The sequence below is a fragment of the Saccopteryx bilineata genome, chromosome 5, assembly GCF_036850765.1.
Source record: "Saccopteryx bilineata isolate mSacBil1 chromosome 5, mSacBil1_pri_phased_curated, whole genome shotgun sequence".
Lineage (NCBI taxonomy): Eukaryota > Metazoa > Chordata > Mammalia > Chiroptera > Emballonuridae > Saccopteryx > Saccopteryx bilineata.
In genome coordinates, this window is record NC_089494.1 from 76,851,455 (window position 1) to 76,876,205 (window position 24,751).

At 39.0% G+C, this 24,751-nt stretch overlaps 1 protein-coding gene and 1 pseudogene across 5 annotated transcripts in view; both read left to right on the plus strand.

Moving 5' to 3' along the window:
* The first annotated feature begins 1,163 nt into the window (after positions 1 to 1,163).
* Positions 1,164 to 1,578, plus strand: LOC136338533 (NADH dehydrogenase [ubiquinone] flavoprotein 3, mitochondrial pseudogene; annotated as a pseudogene).
* Positions 1,579 to 6,165: 4,587 nt separating this feature from the next.
* The window catches only part of RBMS1 (RNA binding motif single stranded interacting protein 1), a 253,204-nt gene continuing 234,618 nt past the window's right edge, over positions 6,166 to 24,751 (plus strand). For 2 of the 5 annotated variants that reach the window (XM_066279069.1, XM_066279070.1), the window contains exon 1: positions 6,166 to 6,703. In XM_066279069.1, the coding sequence (XP_066135166.1) occupies positions 6,629 to 6,703 (75 nt within the window). In that variant the 5' untranslated portion in view covers positions 6,166 to 6,628. The remainder of the gene's footprint in view (positions 6,704 to 24,751) is intronic. The other 3 variants (XM_066279072.1, XM_066279075.1, XM_066279074.1) reach the window with 2 other exon arrangements.

Here is a 24,751-nt window from a genome sequence, read left to right on the forward strand (position 1 = left end):
ATGTCTCCTCCAAGTGGTTTTTCCTAACTACACTATTGAAAATTTCCAACCCAACTTCCACAGAGTATTTCTCCTCCCTTTATCCTGTTGCTTTCTTCATAGAGTTTATCATAATTTATCAGTTTTATCTTTGTCTCTCTCACTAGTTCATAAGTGCTGTGCAAGTGAAAACAAAGTCAGCTGTATCCTCAGTGTCTTGCACATAAAGAATTTTTTTTTTAATAAGAGAGAAAGAGACAGACAGACAGACAGGAAGGGAGAGAGATGAGAAGCATCAACTTGTAGTTGAGTCACTTTAGTGTTGATTGTGTTCTCATTTGTGCCTTGACCGGAGGACTCCAGCTGAGTCAGTGACTCTTTGCTCAAGCCAGTGACTCCTTGCAAAAGTCAGTGACCTCGGGCTCAAGCCAGAGACCATGGGGTCATGTCTATGATCCTACATTCAAGCCAGTCACCCCACACTCAAGCTGGTAAGCCTGCACTCAAGCCAGATGAGCCTGCATTTAAGCAGGTGACCTTGGGGTTTTGAACCTGGGTCCTCAGCATTCCAGGCTGATGATCTATCCACTGTGCCACCACCTGGTCAGGCAAAGGATGCTTCTTAAACATTGGTGAAAGTATAAATGTATTTTATATATTTTGTAGAAAATCACTCAATGGTTCATGGTCTGTTAGGGGTCATCTTGTCACTAGTTTCATTAAGCGTCATCCCTCAAATGTGATAAGTATGAAAAACAAACTTCAAAGAATTTGTTATAAAAACAATTTTTTGTGTGTGTGACAGAGACAGAGAGAGGGACGGATAGGGACAGACAGACAAGAAGGGAGAAGATGAGAAGCATCAATTCTTTGCTGCAGCACCTTAGTTGTTCATTGATTGCTTTCTCATATGTGCTTTGAAGGGGGGGGTGCTACAGCAGACCGAGTAACCCCTTGCTCAAGCCAGCGACCTTGGACTCAGGCTGGTGATCCTTGCTCAAACCAGATGAGCCCGCGCTCAAGTTGGTGACCTCGGGTTTTCGAACCTGAGTCCTTTGCGTCCCAGTCCAATACTCTATCCACTGCACCGCCTCCTGGTTCGGCATAAAAACAAATTTTAAAGAATTTGTTATTATTTTAAAAAAATATTTTAAGAGTGGCCCCTTGCCTGGCCTGCCTCAGAGTCACCGCAATGGCGGCCTTCTTTTTGCTCCGGCAAGGACGAGCCAGGTCTCTGAAGACTGTGCTCCTAGAAGGACAAGTGTTTCAAGGACTTACTTCTACAGATTCTCTGTCTGCAGAATCAGGAAAGAGTGACAAGGGACTGCCACTAAATTCCAAGAAGCAAAGTCCACCAAAAAAGCCCGCACAAGCTGCCTCTTCTCCTGAGACATTTGACAACACCACCTACAAGAATCTCCAGCATCATGACTATACCACGTACACCTTCTTAGACCTGAACCTGGACCTCTCGAAATTAATGTTGCCCCAGCCCTCTTCTGGATGAGAATCACCTCGCTACTGAGAGCTGTTTTGTAATTCCGGTTATGTTGTCTGCTGCATTCTTGCCTGTAAAATAAAATCTGCTCAAGTCACAAAAAAAAAATGTTTTAAGAGCAAGCTAAAATTTCTTAAAGAAATAATTGATCAGAGTTGAGCATGAACTACACAAGAACCTGAGACTATCTTATCATGCTAGAAAGAAAAAAAAATCTATTGAAGATTGTTGGGGTCTGATAAAAAAGACACAGGAGCCAATTCAAAGGATCTCCTGTTGGCTGAAGATGGAATAATTCGAGCATCAACAAGAATAATTATTGCAATGAATTAAAACAAATCAAATGCATAAAAATTCACAAGTGAAGAATGTTACTTAAAGCTGGTTAGCTTTAGAGTTTCTTATGCTATCAACTCATTATTCTGAAAATGGCCAAATGGGAAAATTTATCCTGCTTTCTTATACGAATGTATTTCAAGTTAACCAAAAAGTTGAAGGGAGAAAGTTCTTCACCATAGACAATATCTAACTAATAAATACAAAAGGAATGACAAAATTATAATAACTAGAGTTTTGTAAGCTCTAATGAAATAATGGATGGAGGTAACACCCATGAATGACTATTGAAACCATAGACAATTTTAATGGATAAGTCTGATAAAACCTAAATTTTTGACCAATCAATCATAAAATGTGAGACAAACATTATGTCTTCTGATGCGATGTGATGTATAACATATCACTTATGTGTTACTTTAAGTGAGGTTGCAATTAACCATGTGAGAAACTTTATAGGACAAGTGACCTGATTTTTAAAACAAATAAATAGCAATTTAAAAAGTGAGTGTGTGCCTGCGTGTGTGTGTGAAGTTTCATATATTAAAAGAGATTTAAGATATTTATCAACCAAATTTAATATGTGGACTTTGTTTCATCCTGATTTAGACAGATAAACTACAAAAAGTGCTTTTTAGATAATTGGAGAAAAATGAATAAGAATCACATATTAGTTAATCTTACCAAATTATTGTCAATTTTGTTAGATGTGGTTATGATATTGTTTTTAAAAAGTTCTTACTTATTAGAGGTAGATATTAAAGTAGTTGCAGATGAAATGCTACTATGTTTAGGATCTGTTTTAAAATACTCCAGAAAAATAAAAATGTGTGTGTGTGTATGAAACACAAATGACAAAATGTTAATAAATGGTGAAGCTAGGTGTTAGAACAAAGGAGTCACTATTTTATTCTCTCTGCTTTTGTATTTGTTTGAAACACAAAATGATTATGATTTAAATTAAGAGCTTTTTAATGTGTTAATATAAAATACAGCTAAAAAGACAGTCTATAAACCACTTAAAGGAAAATATCGAAATATATTCCTATATATTCAAAACTCAGGCCTGACCAGGAGGTGGCGCAGTGGATAGAGCGTCGGACTGGGATGCGGAGGACCCAGGTTCAAGACCCCGAGGTCGCCAGCTTGGGCACGGGCTCATCTGGTTTGAGCAAAAAGCCCACCAGCTTGAACCCAAGGTCTCTGGCTCCAGCAAGGGGTTACTTGGTCTGCTGGAGGCCCACGGTCAAGGCACATATGAGAAAGCAATCAATGAACAACTAAGGTGTCGCAACACACAATGAAAAACTAGTGATTGATGCTTCTCATCTCTCCGTTCCTGTCTGTCTGTCCCTGCCTATCCCTCTCTCTGACTCACTCTGTCTCTGTAAAAAATAAATAAATAAAAATTAAAACTCAGTGCAAAGCATTGAGCGTTACCATCTCTACAAGTCCCCTTGAGTTCCTGCCTGAACATCTCCCCCTTCATATTCCTCATAGATAACTATTCTGAATTTTGCGTTATAATCCCCTTATTTTTCCTTATAGTGTCTTTTACTAATGTATCTATTCTTACGAACTTACTGTTTAGTTACTTTTTGTTTTTGAACTTCACACTTATGGAATCATGCTTTATGTTGACTTGCTTCTTCAACATCAATTTTGAAATGATCCCTATTGATGCTTTTAGCTGTAGTATATTCACTTTCACTGCTGCAAGCATTCTCTTTTATCTACATACTACAGCCTTTTTATCCATTCTACAGTTGAAAAGACATTTGAATTATTTTGAGTATATTATGAACAATCCTGTATATTTCTGAGGGTGTGCATATAGAAAAAATTCTTTGAGGTACATACCTACAAGTAGAATTACTGTGCCATAGCATATATGCAAATGAATTGGGTAATGTTGCACTGTTTTCTAAAGTGGTGGCTGAACTAAGTTATACTTCCTCAAGTAAATAGTGTTTTTAAGATTTTTTTCCCTTTTTTACAGCTTCACCTACTTTTACTATTTTCAGAGTGCTTAATTTTTGCCAGTCTGTAGAGTGTGAAATGGTATCTTATTATTTTAGTCTGTATTTCCTTTGATATTGAGGGAATCTTTTCTTATGTTATAGGGACAACTGTGCTTCTTCCTTTATGAAATACACATGTTCATTCTTTTGCTCGTATTTTAACAAGTTGCTTTTCCTTTTCTTATTGATTTCAAGGAGTTCTTTATATATTCTGTTATTAAACTTTGGTAGTTACATAGATTACAAATAACTGTTTTATGGCCTGCCTTTGCTTTTTCTTCTTTTTTTAATAGAATCCTTTCATGAACCAGTGTTCTGAATTTTAATATAATCAAATTAATCATTCCTGCACTCTTGGTCACCTTATTAAAGAAATATTTTCCTACTTCAAGGCTCTAAAGATATTTTCCTATATGGCCTTCTAACAGCTTGATAGTTCTGTTTTTCACATCTAGGTCTTTAATTCACTTGAACTTTTTTCTTCCCCCTTTGTGAGGCAGAGCTCCAATTTCATTTTTTCCATATGAATAGCCAATTGACCCAGAATCATTTATTGAAAAGCTCATTCTTTCTCCACTGCTCTGCAATACCAACTGAGTCATAAATCAAGTGTCTACATAATTGTGGGTGTGCTTTTGGGCTCTCTAAAACAGGCTGAATTTTCATCAGCCAGAAAAAAGTAGAACAGTCTAAATTTGGTAATTTCCCTTATCACCTTGAGCCTAGACTTCTGAGATTGTTCTCAACTTGTTCCCTTCCTCCAGTTGCGCCTCCAAGCCATCATTCCTAGTCAGAGCACAACTTAGTTCATGTCAGTTCTATGCTAAAAACATTAACAGGTCCCACAATGAAACAATATCAAGAATTAAAGTTCTCCAAACTACTCACTCCAACCTTTAGCGTAACATTAAGCTCAATAGTGCCCACAATGTGGCAGAAACTCAGTAACTAGCAGTGTCCCTATAGTATTATTATTTCACATAGGTTAACTGTCAATTTTTTATTTTTTTAAGAGAACATGATTTGCCTTCTGGCATATCCAAAATTTTCTCAAATGGTCTATTTATTTTGTTTTGTCAAGATGTATAATGTAGAAGTTCATCTAAATATTATAAAGGTGTCAGTTCACTATTTCATTGTTTTAAAGTATTTTACTAAACCTGTTTTTGAAATGTAATCATGTAAAAATGTCAATTTAACAAAATCATTCATTCCATTTCAGTTTGATTTACCTTTGTGCTGTTAAGTAAACAGACTCTCGGAAAACCGAAACAACAAAGTAATCAAGCTGTATTTAATAACAAATGAATTTTTCATTTAATTTTATCAGATGTACAAGAACGCCAATTTAGCAGCCTCTTACTTATCTTCATTGTACGTTTTGGTATCATCTCTTTCTGAGCTCAAATATAAAAAGTCTTCTGCAGGCAGCTTCAGGGACCAATTAACTCCATTAAATTATATCCAGTTATGTAGTGAACTGAATCACTGCTGTCTGGAGCTGTCTAGGGCTGTGACAATTAGGAGATGGAAAGAGGCAGAGAGAGATTGATTTTGTATGTCACTGAAGCACACCGCAACTATATGCTAGTGTGACTTTCAAAATGGCCTTAAAATATTCCAAACTCAGGGAGTTTCTTAACTCTTGAGTGGGAGTTGACAGACTGTCTGGCAGCATTAGAATGAGGTAGAGGAAAGCTGATGTCTATATCGTGGTGTCCTTTAATAACATTCTGCCCCTTAGCGGCATCTCCCCTTTAGAAGGAACCGTCTGTTTGTTGTGAGGGGCGTGAGTATGTGTGTCCAAGCTTTACCTACCCTTGTACAGAGGGCATAATTTCACCTCTCACATCTGGGAAAACCAAAGCGAAGGACACTAACCCTCCCAAGGTCACCTAGAAAATCAGTGTTGTGGTCTGGGGGACTGGGTGGGGGTGAACAGAATCCAGATGTCCCTACTCCAGCCTTGTGGTTGAGCTCTAAATCATTTTTCCTTCCTTTGTGGAAAAAAACAAAAAAAACAAAACATGGGTGGAGGGGTTGAGAGATTGATCAGAATCCCACCTCTTTCCCCTTACCTCCCCTCCCCGTTACGGAGAAAAAACTCCTGAGGGCAAACGAGGTGTCTACTCTGCAGTTCTTAAGCTGGGCCCCCTAAATCCACCTCCAACCCGACACAAAGCGATCCAGGCTCCCAGGGTTTCTGCACGTCCAACCGCGAGCCTGGGAGGTGAGGAGTGGTTAAAACTCAGCCCTCACCTCCAGCGGGTCCCTGCTCCGCGGCACCCAAGCCCCGCCCCCGCCCGCCCTTCCCCCACGGCCTCCGCAGGCCAGCCCCTCTCCCCTCTCCCAGTCGGGCGCACCCACCCCAGATGCCGCTTGGCACCGATCGCAGCCACCACCGCCGTCGCCGCCACACTTTTCACTTGTATTGATTACCTCCTAGCCCTGCCCAGCCTGCTCGCCGGAGCGGAGCGGCCAGCGCGCCAGCCCTTGGCAGCCCCGGAGCAGTCGGGCTCCGGCGGGCAACTCCTCGGGAGCGCCCAGTCCGGGGTGCCTTCTGCGTTCTGCAGTGTCTTTCTCTCCACCTGGGAGGAGGAGAAGGAGGAGAAGGAGGAGGAAGAGGGGGAGAAGGAGGAAGAAGAGGAAGAGGACCTCTTGTCCGGGCTGGGAGGTGGAGCAGCGGCAGCCGCCGCCGCCGCCGCCGCCGCCGGAAAGGGAGAGGCAGGAGAGATCGAGACTTGGAAACCCCAAAGTGCCCGCGACCCTGCACGGCAGGCTCCCTTCCAGCTTCATGGGCAAAGTGTGGAAACAGCAGATGTACCCTCAGTACGCCACCTACTACTACCCCCAGTATCTCCAAGCGAAGGTAAAGGAGCGGCGGGTGAGGGCTCCGGGGGCGCGCGCCCGACCCCCGCCGCGCGGACGGAGTTGATGGAAGGTTGCTAACTATAGCGCTGGCCTGGGCAGAGCCGGGCGGCGCGCGGGGCGGCGGCTGCAGAGGGAGCGGAGTGCGGGGATCGGGTTACAGAGAGCCGCGGGGGGAGAGACTAGACAGGAAAGAGCCGCCAGCCCCTTCCTGGCCCCGGAGGCGGGAGGGTCGCGGGTCCAAGCGGCGCCCCTCGCCGAGCGTTGGCTGTTCGGCTGCAGACGCCTGGGGCCCGGGGAAGGACCCGCGGGCGGCGGGGCGTTTCGGCCCCTTCCCCTGGGCCCCGCCCTGCGAGCAGTAACTCTTGGCTTCCCGCGGAGTGGCACGGAGCCCCCCGCCCTCCGGGGACGCCCCTTCGCCTCCCGCGCGCGCGTTGTCTGGGGCTTGAAGTAGGGGTGTGTGGTGGTGGGGGGACGGGACATTTTTCTCCCCGCCTCCGGCCCTGCGCGCCCTCCCCTCGCCTTGATCTTTGTGCGGTGTGGCACTTCACCTGGTTACTGATTTCTACTTTTACGCTGGTGTTTTGGGTAGGAAAGTGGCCAAAGTTCACTCAGCGTTCATTGATGTCCCTTTTAATCTTCCCTGTAGCTTTTGCGGAGGGACAATAGGCAGATTTCAGTGCAGAGAAAGAAGTGACTGTATTTAGTTAAGAGAAATACTACCTTATATGTTTACCACGGATCGGTTTCCAATGGTGTTTTCTCAAAAGTAGCCTTGGCATACTCTTAGGTAGCACAGTTGGTGACATGTAGCCTTGCACATTGCGACTAGCTTTCTAGGGACCCTGGGTACTTGGTTAGTAGGCCTATCTTGTATTTACAAGAATTGGATACCCCCTGAACTCATTAAAAAAAACCCTGAGTCCATGAAGAGTGTGGGTTTCACTGCTTTGTAAGCTTCTTCCACAGTTAGGAAGGTAGAAGTTGGATGCGTCAGCTTTCTTCAGCAATTAGCATCTCCGATTCACGACTCCAGGCACCCTTATATATCACAAAATAATCAAGTATGGAGGCAGTGTCTGAACTTTCCTTGGGAGGTTGTAATCATGCCCTGCTTGCTAGCAAAGGGCATCTCTGGCCTGGTGCAAAGAATCTTTGATTCAACCTTGATAAGCTTTTGTTTCTTACATTGTGTGTGGTCCGTGTTACGCACCTACAACATAATGTTTGTCCAAAAGGACACTTGTCAGCATAGAGACCAGACATTTCCTAGCTCTCAAGGGCCTCATTCTCACTCCCTCCAGTTCTTACTTGGGGTCTCCTGAATGCATAGAGATGGTAGCAGCAAGGATATCCATTATTCATCACTGTGTGGTCCCCATACATTTGTTTTTAGGGACAGAAGGGAGATGCATACTTTCTGCAAGCTACGTTGTAAATATAAGTTGTTCAAAGAAATTTTGAAGTGTAATCAATGCACTACCTTTTAGATATCATATATGTTTAATGCACTTGTTTAAATTATGCAGCATTGGGTGGCTGAAGGACAGCCTATTCAACACTTAACTATATGAATAATAAATATATACAATCAGGTGAAGAAAAAAGAGCCATGTTTCTACAGGCACATTCACCTTAGTAATTTTTATGTACCATTAGTAAGTTAGAAACCAAGTACATAGCATTTAATATAGCTAATGCAATGCCATTTGGCTCTTTTTGCCCTGTAAATAATTGAAGAGAGAGACCAATGGCAAGAGCCTACTCTAGTAATTAGGATCGGGTCCCAGAAAGCTTTAGGGCCCATTTTCTGAAAGTGTGCTTCCTGCATAAAGCATTTAATATTGATTTGTGTTACAGTAAATGACATTCGCAAAACATATTTTGCGGTTTCTACTATGAAATCTGAAATCCTATTACTCTGAATCTTCTTTGTTTTGGAAGGACATATATACTTGTTTGACCTATCTATATAACATGGTATTAAAGTTTGATAATTAAATCTGAATTCCCTGTTGTAAAGTATCTTGATTATCTCAAAAGGGGCATCTCCTAAAGTGTAAAGTGAATAGTTGCAGATTTTAGATAAGCACAGTTGGGAACATATAGCCCTTTTTTGCTTCCTTTACATAATCTGATTATTAGTAGCATGATAGTGTGAGTTATTAAAAAAACAACAGAGACTTCTTTTGATTTTGCAGTTTAAAAACACATGTTGCCTAATCTTCCTAAAGAGTTAGTAAACTCACTTAGAATCCTTGTCCACAGTGATGATCCTTACCTGAGTGTGCATGTGTTTTAACCTTCCGGAAGTGTGGGATAGAAAACATCACTCCGTTTAAAGTACAGTGATGTGTTTACTAGACAGGTTGTTTTGAAACTTCTCTTTGGAAGCTATATCAAAAACTAAGGCATGGCATAGTAATTTACAAAGTGATAGTTGACTTAAACTTGTGATCAAGAGATGGATGTGATCGTTTTAAACTAAGGAAAAATAAATGGATAGGATTTCTTTTTATCAGAGGGAATAGAAACCAATTAACATGGTCCTTGAAAATGAGTTTTGTTACCATACATTGAAAGTTAACATGTCAGGTTATTTTCTTTGTATTAATCAATTAGAGTATGTTTTGGAAAATTAATTTAGTAATTTTCCCCTATAAAAACATATTGGTTATTTGTACATTTTATTAGCACCCACAAACAAAATCTGTGGAGCTTGTATTACAGTGTATGACCATATTGGTATGCTTTGCTCTTTGACAGAAAGAGAAAATCATTAGAAAAATAAGACACTTGTATTAAACACAAAGTAAATTTGAGATGGCTGTGGGAACGCAGTACATGGGCGGAAATGAAGGAGACGGTGAAGTTTTCATATTACCTTAGTATAGAGCAGCATAGATTTCAAGTAACCTGATTTTACACGCTTGTTGGTTTTTTTGTACCTCTCTATCAGGATGGTATTATCACAGCAGGTTCTCTTTTTTATCACCTGACATATTCATTCTAAGATGTAGTTTGATATAGCTTCGTGTATATATAAGCATACATTGTTCTAAAGGATTTTCTGAATTATACAAAATGACATGCTAGATTATTAAAAATTAAATTTGGTATCCACTTGGAAGCTACACAGAGATAGTTCATTGTATTTTTTTCTAAGGATGTGTATTACACGTTTGCAAACAATGGCAATATTAATTTTACTTATTATTAAAGCAACCCTTCAATCATGGTCTGTTTAATTCAAAGATACTACAGCTTACCTTATTGCCATTGCATGTATGTAAATATGCATGGGAATTGAAATACTTATTCTGTTTCTTTTGAAGAAATGGAAGTAGAAAATGTTCTTTACATGATTAGCTAACTTTTGTACCAGCTAAAATCAATTTGACAAATTTGTGATCTTTATTCATAGTTATCAAAATATTTCTATAAAATATATCATAATGAAAGCTTGATTTAAGTTTTATGTATACAATAGTATTGTTTTTCTATACTAAAAGAAATGTTTGTTCCTAAAACAGAAGTTTGTTTTAAAACCATTTCTGTGTAAATGTATGCCAAAGAACATCCCTGAATTGATATTCAAAATCTGGAAAATAATGAGCGATATAATTTGGGATGTTATTAATGAAGACTACTGGAACAAAAGAGATTTTCTGAATTGAATTTTTGGGTGCATTAACATTTTGCTGAGTTCCTTAACTTTTAGTTATGCCAAATGAATATTGCGTCAATCTGTTTCTCTAGGAACTAGGGGTCATGATTTGATACACAGAGAAGTATTGGGCATTTTAAGGTGGTTTGGAGGTAGAGAAACATGATATTAAGACTTGGAGTGCTTTTGTGTTCTAAGAAGTAGCCACATTTATGAGGTGAATAAAGTTTGCTTAAACGTATCAACACAGTAGTGCAATATTTTATATATATAATGAATACACCTTATTTCCTTAGGTGAGTAGGGTATTGTGGCTATCTGGAAGTGCTGTTGGAAGAATCAAGGTCATGGAAATATTAAAATGAAGATGCATTATAATGCAGTATTGTAGCATCCTTCTCCTTGGATAGCTATTTCTTAAATTTCTCATAATGCATATATTGTTTTATATATATTGGGAGCCAAATTTTAAGCTACTGGAAGGGAACAGGAAAAGATAAGTGAAGTAGGAAAGTATTCAATCATTTAATATCATTATAACTAAATATACCTTACATGTTTGGCAATCTTGGTTTTGAATTTTAAAATCAGATATGGGTAATTTTCATGTGATACATTTTTAAGAAAAAAAATGTAAACTTCACTGATTTATTGCTCAGATTTTGCATTTTGCTTACTGGTTTATTGGAACTAAAATCAGCCCAGCATATTTACTGAGCACAGAAATTTTAAGTTGTAAGTCTTTTAGCTGAAGACAAAGGGATCTTTTTCCTTTTCTTTTTACTCAGGAAGGAGTTGCCAGAAAAGAATATCTTTATTTCCCTCTCTATATCTGCTTAACCAGTAAATATTATTTGAGGAAAATACAGAATGGAAGGATAAGGATTTAATGCAAATGATATTGTTAATTCCTTTTGAAGATGAGGAATTTCTTGTCTAGTTTGTTTTTTATTGGATGATCAGTTCACAACTGTTTGTTTTCCCCAGGCATAGTCTTGCTGTTCCACTGCTAGTCTCTCTTCAAAGGATAGCAACGCCTCCCTAGTTTCTTGCTTGATTCGCAGAACAGTAGGTGCTAAATAAATGCTTGTTAGTGACTATTATTCAGAACACCTGCAAAAATTTTCTAGATCAGCAAAAATTCATAGACCAAAAATCTATAAATATAATCATTCAGCCTAATTTTCTAATGAAATCTTTATATAGTTAGATTTGTGTTTTGATTTATTTTGTTACTATAGTAAAAGCTTTCAAGTGTTTTATGAATCAAGTAAGATCCCTGAAATGAATCACATTATCAGTTGGTCAGTGCTTTATATATGGAATCCAAAGTGGCTTTTTGTGCAATCTTTTTTAAACATCAAGGTGGCAGAAGAAAATCTCATAGTGTTCTGTTGAGGGAGAAATGTTACATATGATGAATTGGTGACTCAGCCACTTCTTTGCCTTCTCTCACTGACCCCAGCCAACACCATCCAAATGTTTTTCTGCTCAGATTTTAAGAAAATTCCCTTTTTTTGTTTAGGGTGTTTCAGACTTGGTTAAAATAATTTATTCATTTAATGGATAACAGCTAAAATATAAACTGTTGAGGAGTTCAGAATTGTAGTTCTCTCTCAGTTATGGACTGTTGCACAGCCCTAAACAGGACATTCAGCCATCTATCTTTTCATCCCATTCATTGGGATATTATAGGAACAAGAGGGAACATGTCAAGTTGCTCTTAAGGGGAATTGTGTTATTCAATGTAACGTAGCTTATTTTAAAGAAAATGTAGTAATGATATATCAGTGATTTAAATGCAGCGCAATAATATTTGGTGTAAAATATAACCATATAGGATTCAAGATTGAGCTTTAGGCTTGGGAATTTTATGTGACATAAATTTAAATGTTCTAGTTGCAGCTGTTTGTTTTAATGAATAAACAGTAAAACCTGGATGATAGCAGACGTTTACCAATAGTTTGGTTAGGTGGTACACAGCAAAATGTCTTAGAAGCGCATGTGCAAACACACATGCAAATTTGAGTGCACACTCAAATTTGATAACAACCTAAACTATTCTTAGGTCGATATGAAGGGAAAAGTATAAAGGAGATGACAGTTCACCTAAGAACGAACTGAACGTGTCTCCTATAACCGAATTCCCTATCTTTCTTAATGTGTCTAGTCTCCTTACCATAATTATACGAATATTTTAATTTTTCAGACAAACTCTGGAAAATAAGTCTGTCATGGGTAATGAGAGAAAGGGAGACAGAAAGGAGGGGGGGGGGAAGACATCAACATCCTAGACCTCCTAAGTGGAGAAACTGTATAAAAGTGATCATTGCCCTTCTCATATACATTGTCTTTTAGCTAAACTCTTAAATGAAAGCATTTGCCATTTTAGAGGATGGACTACAGTCTTCTGGACAATGAATATGAAAACCTAGATTCTAAAAGAGAGTTTAGATGCTAATATGAACAGTTAGTTAACTTGTATATAAATCTAGTACTAGAAGCACACAATTCAATGTCCAGTGGATGATTTACTAGGTTGGCTGTAACATCTGTATTCTGAAATTAGGTTAAGTTTTAAGCTCTTAGTTGTTGGAAAATTGCTGAGGCTCATGGAGGGCTAAAATACTAATCAATTGTGTTTCCTGAGTGACCCCAGAGCACCATTTTCTGCACTTGACATTGGGAAAGGTTAGGGTGTGTAAATATCTGGTCCCAGCTCTCTGGCATCTCACCAGCTACCAGGGAAGATGGAATAGACACAATACAAGAAATAAGCAAAGGAGATTTACAAATAGTGCACCCAAGGGTCTGAGTGACAGAGACGGCCCTCAGATCTGCATGTGTAAGGTTAAGAACAGTGCCATGCATTTTCTGAGAAAAAGTGCATTTTCTGAAGTGCGAATTAAAGCTGTAATAAGCCTGGGGATTTTTAGAAAGAAGTTGGGCTTTAGATTAATGAATGAAAAAATTTTGAATTGGTAATCAGTATTGTTTATTTTTTCTTTTTTATAAACCTCTTATGAGTACTTAGAATTTTTTTTTTCTTTTCTCATTTTTCTGAAGCTGGAAACAGGGAGAGACAGACAGACTCCCGCATGCGCCCGACCAGGATCCACCCGGCACGCCCACCAGGGGCGACGCTCTGCCCACCAGGGGGCGATGCTCTGCCCATCCTGGGCGTCGCCATGTTGCGACCAGAGCCACTCTAGCGCCTGGGGCAGAGGCCACAGAGCCATCCCCAGCGCCCGGGCCATCTTTGCTCCAATGGAGCCTTGGCTGCGGGAGGGGAAAAGAGAGACAGAGAGGAAAGCGCGGCGGAGGGGTGGAGAAGCAAATGGGCACTTCTCCTGGTGCCCTGGCCGGGAATCGAACCCGGGTCCTCCGCACGCTAGGCCGACGCTCTACCGCTGAGCCAACCGGCCAGGGCCGAGTACTTAGAATTTTAAAGAAAAACAGGTTTTTGTACTTTATGTTAACTCTTTCCATATTCAATTATACTGCTCACAAAAATTAGGGGATATTTGAAAATGAATATGAAGCGATAAAATATCACCTAAATTTTTGAGAATAGTATACTTATTTTATATTATTATTTTTCCAGTTTTATGCTTATAAATGTGCATAGGGCAATCTATTAAGTTTGTGACAGTCTGAGAATATAATCCTCAAATGATAACATTAATGGTTATAAAGAAACGTTACTTTTGTTTTAAACCGTTTCAAATGATGTTTATTACTCTTAATTTGTTAGCCTTGCTCATGGCAAAGGGGAAAAATAAGTTTTGTTATGCTGCTAATTAGATCAATGTGTGCCTGCACTCTACACATTGATAATGTGTCTACTATGAGCTAGCATTTCATCAGAAAATAACAGATTTTTTATTATTCCTAATTTTCCATGGATAGCTATTTATTCTCTTTATTTGGTCATTATCTACCTTTAATTGTTTTTAAAATAAGTTATTATTCACCTCTGCAAATGAAAGCGATTGTTTGGAGTCATTTTGTCTTCTGTTGGGCCTCAGTGTGGGGACATGGAACCATCCCTCTCGCTGCTCATTGAACAACACCTGCTGCCTGACCTGTGGTGGCGCAGGGGATAAAGCATCAACCTGGACTGCTGAGGTCACGGGTTCAAAACTCTGGGCCTGCCTGGTCAAGGCACATATTGGAGTTGATGCTTCCTGCTCCGCCCCCTTTCTCTCTCTCTCTCTCCTCTCTCTAAAAGTAAATAAATAAAATCTAAAAAGAAAAAAAAACCTGCTATTGGGCTGCTGGGTCCCAGATAAAGGGTGGCTTCAGGGAAAGTTTTTGTGTAACAAAACTAGATCGTTTTTTAGATATCAAAAATATTTTTTTTAATGATATGAAGGAAAAATGCATCGGCTTCTCAGCTCTGCAAGTGTGTGGGCCTATTTTACATGATACCAGTTTTGTTTTATGTATAAATTGAAAAATGTAATAATTAGAATGGGCAGAATTGGATATATCATGGAATATTGTGCTATTAAGTTTCTTGGGGGGAAAATCAAAGTTGCCAAAATTAACTTTAGATTATGAAGTTACATTTATTTTATACTTACACTCCTTAAGTGGCACTTTGAACATGGTGTTTTGAGATTTGTAATTAGAAGAATGTTTCTACTACTGGAGAACCTCTAAACCTCTAAACCTTTTCTTACTTGTAGGATAACAATGAAATCTTTTCACAGTTTATACAATAATGTCTCAGATAAAATATCTGTTTATAAGAAAGAGTCAATCTTATTAGAAATTTGTAATACTTTCAACTTTACTTTTGTCTTCTCAACAGCAGTTTGGATTTATTGCCAACAGGCTTTTGACAAATGCAACATTTATAAAAAGAAAAATTTGCCAGTTTTTATTTTTAGGTCATTTATTGAAATAACCCCCGCCTGACCAGGAGGTGGTACAGTGGCTAGAACATGGGCCTGAGATGCTGAGGACCCAGGTTTGAAACCCAAGGTTGCTGGCTTGAGTGCGGGCTCATTCGGCTTGAGCATGGGATAATGGACATGACCCCATGGTCGCTGGCTTGAAGTCCATGGTCTCTGGTTTGAGCTCAAGGTTGCTGGCTTGAGCAAGGGGTCATTGGCTGGGCTAAACTCCCCAACCCCACCATCAAGGCACGAATGAGAAAGCAATCAGTGAACAACTAAAGTGCCACAACAACAAATTGATGCTTCTCATCTCTCTTCCTTTCTGTCTGTCTGTCCCTGTCTGTCTATCTCTCTAAAAAAATAAATTACCTCCAAGAGCCCCCTGCCTCACAATGCAGAGCTTTGATTAATTTCATTGTTTAAAAATGGAAGTCTTTTTAATAAAAGTTCCTAATCTCAGTCTGCGTGTAGGTTTCCTGCCACTTGAACACTTGCATACTTTTATTAAACAACAACACAGATTTGGCTGCCAGAGAAACAGCTGGAGCAAAAATTCTAAAGAAGGGCCGATGGGGTTTTTTTTCTGGGGCTCTATGCGATTTGTTTAATGATTGGTCATACTTTACCTTACAAATGAGTTGTGTTTCCAACAGGTTTTTATTCTAAAAAGTTACTTGTCAAGTTTACTTGTCAGTTATTTAGAACCTGAAACTCATTTCCTGTATTTCATACGTAAGGGCCTGCACAGTGGGAATGGCTGGGGAAAGGGCCCCTGAGCTTGGCCAGTCTCAAAGTGTGTTTCCTCTTTCCCTTTTTTCTTTTTCCTCACTCCTTCATTCTTTTTTCTCCCCACTTTTTTCCCCCCCCGCACACTGATTGCACTCTGGACTTACTCCTACAGGTGTATGTGCCAGTGGTGGATCTGCCAGGGTGAGTGGCACGTGGAAGCTACTCTCTGCATGTGTCCGAATCAGGAACCAAGTGTGCCTGACTTGATTTTGCTAAAGAAATCTTGACTACTCTTAATGCTACAGATTATGATTAAAAGAACGTTCTAAATTACAGTTGCCTCTTTTAATTTGATTTTCTTTCTGATTCCTTATCCAATTTTATATGGAAATTTTAAATAAAATCTTATTTGGTAATGTACAAGTGTGTTAAAGAAGCACAGACATGATGTAATACATACTTTGAACAAAAGAGAACATAATTAGCATAACAAAGTATTTTGAGGACAAATATATGCTGTGATGAGACTAGAACGTGAATATGACATAGTGACATGGTAAGATGTTTACATTTCTTCTTCATCCATACTTAAATTTAAAATTAATAATAACCATTTTTTTGTTTCTTGAATATTTCACAAAACTATTCTTTATCATATAAGTATTGTGTTTTTCTAAATAGTCATACAAGTATTGTGTTTTTCTAAAATTTGTAAAAGACTAAAAATGATGATTCCTGGTAATAGTTCTTCAGATTTTAATTTTAATAGCAGAAATCTTAAATGTTGATTGCCCCCCCCCCCTTTTTTTAAACTAGAGTCTATCTTAATATATAAATAGGATTCAAAATGATCGTGGGTGATAGCTGGTGTTTTTTTTTCTTCCCCTCTGTCTCTGTCACCAAATTCAAATTCATATTTCAGTAGTACAGGATGTTCTTCAGTGCACATCCTTCGAGCCTTCAAAATTTGATTTGACTGTGTGGTCTGATGAGAGCATGTTCAGATAAGTACATTGTGATAGCAATCTGTGTCTGGGCCCTAATGAACATCTGCTTTCTAGGGCGCCGCAGCAGTACCTTTCTTTGTTTCCTTTTCCTTTGCCTTTTTGATTTAAATCTTGTTAAACCCTGCAAATGGGGTTGCTTTTTAATATGCAACAGATCTTATCTCCCTTTTTTGGGGGGGAAAAAAACAAAACGAAACAAACCCAGATATTTTAAATATGAATACATTGGGATTTTAAAAGGAGTCTGTGAGATGCAAGCCCACAGTTCTTGTTCTACTACTGATAACTCAGACAACTGTTACTAAAATCATTTACTTAAGATCTTGTTGTTGGAACTACGTGACCAATTTAATTACATTCAACAAACACTGAGCAGGCATTGTATTAGTCCCTGGAAAGTGCAAATATGTAAGAAAGACATGATTTGTGCCATCATGGAACACATGGGATGATTTTATTTACTTGTTTCTGTTTAAAATTTTTATTGAGGTAGAAACGCATACACAAAACTTAAATAAATGGATATAATCATTTAATGCCCCCCCCATCACTCTATAACATTTCCAGTACCCGGAAAAGACCCTCATGCCTATTCCCAGTTTGTACTCCCTAAAAATAACCATTAGTCTTCTATCTTTGTAGATTGGTTTTGTCTATTCTTAGACTTTGTAAGAACGAAATCTTATAATATGTATGCTTTTGTGTCTGGCCTTTCTTAGTGTATCACTATTTTGTTTTGATTCATCCATGTTGTTATGTTTAGCAGATGTTTTTTTTTTTTTAATGTTATATAGTATTCTATCAAGAATACAATTTATTTTTCTGTTCTACTATTAATGGATATTCGGATTACTTAAATTTTCAGCTATTATGAATAAAATTGCATAATTATTTGTGTTCGTATCATTTGATCAACGTATGCACTCAACAGTACTCATAAGAGAGGAATTGGTAGGTCGTGGAACAGTTATGATATGTGTATGTTCATCTTTGGTTGATATTACCAGTCACCACATGAGAAATCTAATTGCTCTACAAGTCACTAACACTTGGTATTTTCAGTCTATTTAAGTTTAGCCCTTCTGGTGGGTGGTATCTCGTTAGTATTTTAATTTGTATTCCCCTTGTGATTAATTATGTTGAACACTTTTTCATATATTTATTGGCCAAATGACTATCCTCTTCTATGAAGTGCCTTTCAGGTTTTTTGGTCACTTTTTAAAAATAACAGCTTTGTTGACTATACTTCACATAAGTTATAACTTAGCCTTTTGTTCACCTTTTATATTGAATTTTCTTTTTATTGGTTTATAGGTTTTAAAATATAGTCTGGACACAAATTCTTCATTACATACATGTCTCAGAATATCTTTTCCCAATTTTCTTTTTTTTTTTTTCCTGAAGCTGGAAACGGGGAGGCAGTCAGACAGACTCCCACATGCGCCCGACTGGGATCCACCCGGCACGCCCACCAGGAGGCGATGCTCTGCCCATCCGGGGCGTCGCTCTGTCACGACCAGAGCCACTCCAGCGCCTGAGGCAGAGGCCAAGGAGCCATCCCTAGCGCCCGGGCCATCTTTGCTCCAATGGAGCCTTGGCTGCAGGAGGGGAAGAGAGAGACAGAGAGGAAGGAGAGGGGGAAGAGTGGAGAAGCAGATGGGCACTTCTCCTGTGTGCCCTGGCCGGGAATCGAACCCGGGACTTCCGCAGGCCAGGCCGACGCTCCACCACTGAACCAACCGGCCAGGGCTTTTCCCAATTTTCAATTTTCCCTTTCACTATCTGATTAATGTCTTTTAATGAATAGAAGTTCTTAATTTTAATGAAGTACAATTTACCCATCTTTTATGATTATTGCTTTTTGTGTCTCTTTAAAAAACTTGTCTTACACTAAGATCATGAAGATACATTTCTGTATTTTCTTCTAGAAGCTGTATTTTGCCTCTACATTTAGGTCTGCAATCCATTTCTAATTAATTTTCGTGTTTGGTGTGGCTAGAGTCAAGATTGTTCCTCTCCCCCCTATGAATTTAGAATTTATCCGAAAGCATTTACTGAAAAGATTTTCATTTTCTCCCTTGAATTTCAGTGTTCTCTTTGTTGTAAATCAGTTGACAACATTTGTCTTTCTTTATCTGTACTCTTTGTTTTGTTTCACATATTTGTGTCAATACTACATGGTCTAAATTTTTGTAGCAGTATGTTCTTCAAAGTGGTTTTAACTATTCTAGGTCGTTTGCATTTCTTTATTTTTTTATATATTTATTTACTTTAAAAACATTTTTTTTAGAGAGAGATACAGGAAGGGAGAGATGAGAAGCATCAATTTGTAGTTGTGGCACTTTAGTTGTTTATTGATTGTTTTCTCATAAGTACCTTGACTGGGGGTCTCCAGCTGAGCCAGTGATCCCTGCCCAAGCCAGTGACCTTAGGCTTCAAGCTAGTGACCTTGGATCATGTCAATGATCCCACACTCAAGCAGGTGAGCCCACACTCAGCTGGTGAACCTGCGCTCAAGCCGGCGACCTCAGGATTTTGAACCTGAGTCCTCATCATCCCTGGTTGATGCTTTATCCATTGTGTCACCACATATCAAGCCCTGGGCATTTCTTTATAAATCTTAGAATTAGTCAATTTTCATTAAAAAACTGATAGAATTATTATTGGAATGGCATTAAATTTATACATTAATTTTGGGAGAATCGATACATTCAATCTAAATATATCTCTTCTTATTTATTTATGGACTTACCACTTTTAAGTAATTTATAATAAAACACATGGAACGTTATTATTGTTTTAAGTACTCATTTCTTAAATATATCCAATAATTGCTTCAAGACCTGTGCTGATAATTGGCATAGGCTCTGTTAAGAAAACAGTTCTTTGAGGAGGGAAAGAGACTATTTATTATCAGAGATCAAAATTAATGTTGAAAAGTAGCTTACTAACTGAGACTTACCTTTTAAGAACAGATGGCATTCTTTTGGGGTTTTCTTGCATGTATCCCCAAATGTGGCTGAGTCTCCTCTGTGCTCTTCATTCTCCTTTTGGGGCTTTGTTTATTTGGTGTTGTGACATTTCATCACCCTGTCTTATATGTAGTAGACACAATAATAAATTGAAAGTTAGTTGTACCTGGAGAATTTTCTGACATCCCTTGTGGTTTTTCAAGGTACCTTGGATATTGTGAAAACAAAGACTGGCCACGCAGCTCAGATACAGATTCTAAGCTATAGAACATGCGGCTTGATGGGCTGCAGCTCTTTCAGACCCTTTCTTAGATGTTCTAAAAATCTTGTGTGTGTGTGTGTGTATATATTGCATATATATATTCATGCTTTAAAGTTTTAAAGCTTTGATTATTGCTGTGTTCAGCCAGCCAAAAACAACTACATAGAACTTTCAAAGCTTATTAGTTCTGGCTAGTTTAGCTTAGGTTGAGGAGGAGGTTGAATAGATGACTTCTGAAGTTCCTTTCAACTCTAAATTTTAGGATTCTGGGAATTTATAACATCCAAAAATCACAGAAATCACAGAATGTTAGAACTGGAAGGAACTTTAAGATAATCTGGTTCAAGTTTCTCATTTTACAGATGAGGAAAGCTACCCAAAGTGAAAAACAGGCAGTAGAGCTCCGGAGAGGCAGAGAGCTGAGCAGAGTGGCAGGAGCTTTCAGAGATGGGGAGGGTGGAGACTGACCTCACACAACTGGTCAGTATAGTGACCTGAAGAGGAAGAAAGGTGAAGGGGGGCCACCTGCAGCTTTCGCAGTTATTCCAGGAAGTTTATCAGAGGTTGGATTGGGGTACAGATGGGGCCAGGGTTACCAGCTAGTGTCTGATCTGGAATCAGTAGTGGTCACTCAATCTGAGATCACCCCATCAGGTAGGGATGACCAGACAGACATCTGTATTTCCTTCCACGGGCATGGCCGCTTCTCTGGGTTTGCCAAAACAGTGTTCAGAGCTGATTTTGCTTTGTTCTAATGTTTCTAACTCTGCAGGGTATGGATAGTCTATTGTTGGGCTCTGCTCATCCTCCATGGCTTCCAGCCTATTCATGGCCTGGGTCTTCTTCTGGATCCTTCTGTTACCACATTCGGAGGGTCTTTGTTTCCTTAGTCCTGGCCCTGGGGCCAAAACTGTCTCACTTATTTAGCATGCCTGTAGTTTTCCCACACTGGCAGAATAGACTCCAGAGTACTTCATTCTTGCTAACTTTCTTTTTTTGTTTTAATTAAAAACATTTTTTTTAATTTTGTGGGGGAGGGGAAGGGAGAGAAATGAGAAGCATCAACTAATAGTTGTGTCACTATCGTTGTTCATTGATTGTTTCTCTTACATGCCTTGATTAGGGGGAGGAGGCTCAAACCTAGCCAGTGACCCTGAACTCTAGCCAGTGACCTTGAGCTCAAGCTGAGGACCTCGGGGTTTTGGACCTGGGATCTCAGCGTCCCAGGTTGATGTTCTTCTGTCTACCCAGTCAGGCTTGCTAATTTTCTTTATCCTGCCTTCACCACCTGTTGTAACCTGTTTGGTCACACCCCACTCCCCAATCCAGAGAGTCTCTGATTGAACACGTTTTTTATTTGTCAAAGCCACCTTCGTGTACACCACTCTGATGGGAACCATCTTCTTCCTAATGCTAATAAGCACTCCACACTAGTCTCTTGTATCTTGTTTTTCCATGAGACATTTGAACACAATTGACAGACAGCCTTTGTTACTCATCATAGGAGCATGCTTCAGGACCTCTGTTTGAGTCAGTTATTATGTGGAGAACCTTGGAAAAACAAAATGCATAATAAGTGTCATCAACAAGCCAGGTGTCACTTGGACATAGCTTTTCTCTCATGCTGTTTGGATCATATTCTCATTAAGTACACTGAAAATATCATGTCTGGCTACATGCTACACACTATGGATAGCAAATGCATGTGAAATTGGGATATATAAGCAAATAAGATTCGTCAGTGAAAATGCCTCCTTAGTTCATTTATGTGTTTCAAAGATGATTACAAGTCACTAAACCTTTGACAGATAGTATAAAGTTAAGTCATTGGGAACCACGGCTTATTAAAGATTAATTAGACATCAAGAAAAATAGTTTGTGAAATAATTGAAGTCAGTTGGAAAGAAGTAGTTTATTTTGTTATAGCTGATTACACCCAGCTTCTTAGGAATGCATGATTGAGTCAAGGTACAATGGTAGCTAGCTTTGTTTGTTTGTCTTTTTTCTCACTGTTTCAAGAATCCTCTGCACTGATTGATTTAAACTTTTAGTTTTTCTTTCTCTCTGTGTGTGTGTCTGTAACCATAACTGATGTTGGAAATCGTGGGCTGCATGGAAGGAGGTGAAGAAAGGGCTGTGAGTGACTGAAAAATGTTGGGGCCTCTATGTTATCTGTAAGAAAACCAAGTTGTGTGAGGCCCATTATTAGTTAACAGATGTCAAGGGTTCCGGTGTGGTGGTATGCTTAAAGATTGGGGAGAGCCATGTCTTCTTAGACATTTAGGATGACTTTTTTACAGAGTAGTTGATTACTTGGGCTAGGAATTTCTCTCAGGTAGAGATCCATCAAATCATCTTAACTGATGATCTAAAACATTTGGCTGTTAACTGTTTGTGCACACATTACTCTCCCAAAACACAGCAGTAGCCTTGTATTTGGATTTCCTTTACTTATTTAAGATTCAACAGTGAGAGATAGGCCTGCTTGACACCTTAGAAGTCCTGTGCATTGTTCTTCTAAGTTAAAAAGGTACGTATTCAATTAAAGTGACATAGACTCTAAAGGGAAGGCTGGAGTTTAAATAAGCACATAAGTATTTTCCCAAGAAACAGGGAAGTTCCTTTTCAATCCAAGTTTCCTTCCTAAACTCAAAGTTTCTGGTTTTAGAACCTTTCATCTAACTTCCTCAACATACTATAAAGCCTTTGAACACAGTTTATGCACATTTTTAAGAATATGCAGGCAAATTGAGGGAGATTGATCAAAATCCGTGTTGGGGCCCTGGCTGGTTGGCTCAGTGGTAGAGCGTCAGCCTGGCGTGCAGGAGTCCCAGGTTCGATTCCCGGCCAGGGCACACAGGAGAAGCGCTCATCTGCTTCTCCACCCCTCCCCCTCTCCTTCCTCTTTGTCTTTCTCTTCCCCTCCCACAGCCAAGGCTCCATTGGAGCAAAGTTGGTCCGGGCGCTGAGGATGGCTCTATGGCCTCTGCCTCAGGTGCTAGAATGGCTCTGGATGCAACAGAGCAATGGCCCAGATGGGTGGAGCATCGCCCCCTGGTGGGCGTGCCTGAGGGATCCCGGTTGGGGGCATGAGGGAGTCTGTCTGACTGCCTCCCTGTTTCCAACTTCAGAAAAAAAAAAAATCTGTGTTGGTTATATGCTTACTCTTCGGCAGCTTGTATAACCTCATTTTTAGGATGTTTAAAAAATGGAGACGTGAGAGTTTACTAATTTAACTTTTCCCTCTCTTATTATCTTTAAATTTCACTAAGTAGACTATTTTGTATAATAAATTTACATTATAATCTAATTTATCTGTTGGGGGAAAGGACTGAAAAAAATCAAGAGATACCTGAAAAAAAAAAAAGCATGCGTAAAATTGTATGTATATTTATTTATTTATTTTTTTTAATGGCTTTTCTTTTTTAAAGCTTAGAAATTTTTTTTTCTTTTTTTCTTTATTCATTTTTAGAGAGGAGAGAGACAGGGAGAGAGAGAGACAGAGAGAGAGAAGGGGGGAGGAGCTGGAAGCATCAACTCCCATATGTGCCTTGACCAGGTAAGCCCAGGGTTTCGAACCGGCAACCTCAGCATTTCCAGGTTGACGCGTTATCCACTGCGCCACCACAGGTCAGGCCTGTATGTATATTTAGTGACAGCTTAATGTGGCATTTTGTTAACAGTAATTTGTGAACCTGTGGTCTCCTTTATATGAATGTAAGATTCTTAAGAAATGTATCTTGTTCATTTTTGTGCCCATAATACTCTGCACATAGTAGGTACTTCATAATTGTTTATTAAATTGAATTCATATGATTCTATACATAGGTAGGACATAACAATGAAACTCAGGGACATGGACAAGAGTGTGGTGGTTGGGGGGGGAAGAGAGGGAGGAGGTAGGGTGAGGGGAGAGGCACAAAGAAAACCAGATAGAAGGTGAGGGAAGACTATATGACTTTGGGTCATGGATATGCAACATAATCAAATGTCTAAATAACCTGGAGATGTTTTCTCTAAACCTTTGTACCCTGATTGATCAATGTCACCCCATTAAGATTAATTTTTAAAAAGGCTTTGAAATATCAGTAAAAAGAATTGAATTCATATATTTTGCTTTCTAACATGATAAAGAGAAATATGAAGTCAGAATTTTTTTAGCAATGAAATGCTTCTGCTTAAAATACACACATGGTTAGGATAAAAGTGGCTAAGTTACTCAAATAATTTTCTCAATTTCTGGCTTTGCTATTAGACTCCTAGTTTGTGCCTGGTAGGCTATTAGTATTGTTAGGCTAGTTTGTCATTGCATATAAGCACTTTATGAAATACAAAAACAAAATATTCAATGACTATCTTAAGTTAAATACAGTGAATATAATGTGAATAGAAATTGGATACCCATTAAAATGAACACTTCTACTCTTAATGTAACTTTTTGAACATTATTTGCATAAGGCGTTGTTTTTGAAAAGTAATTAAATTTTTTAAAAGGGCTACATTTCTAA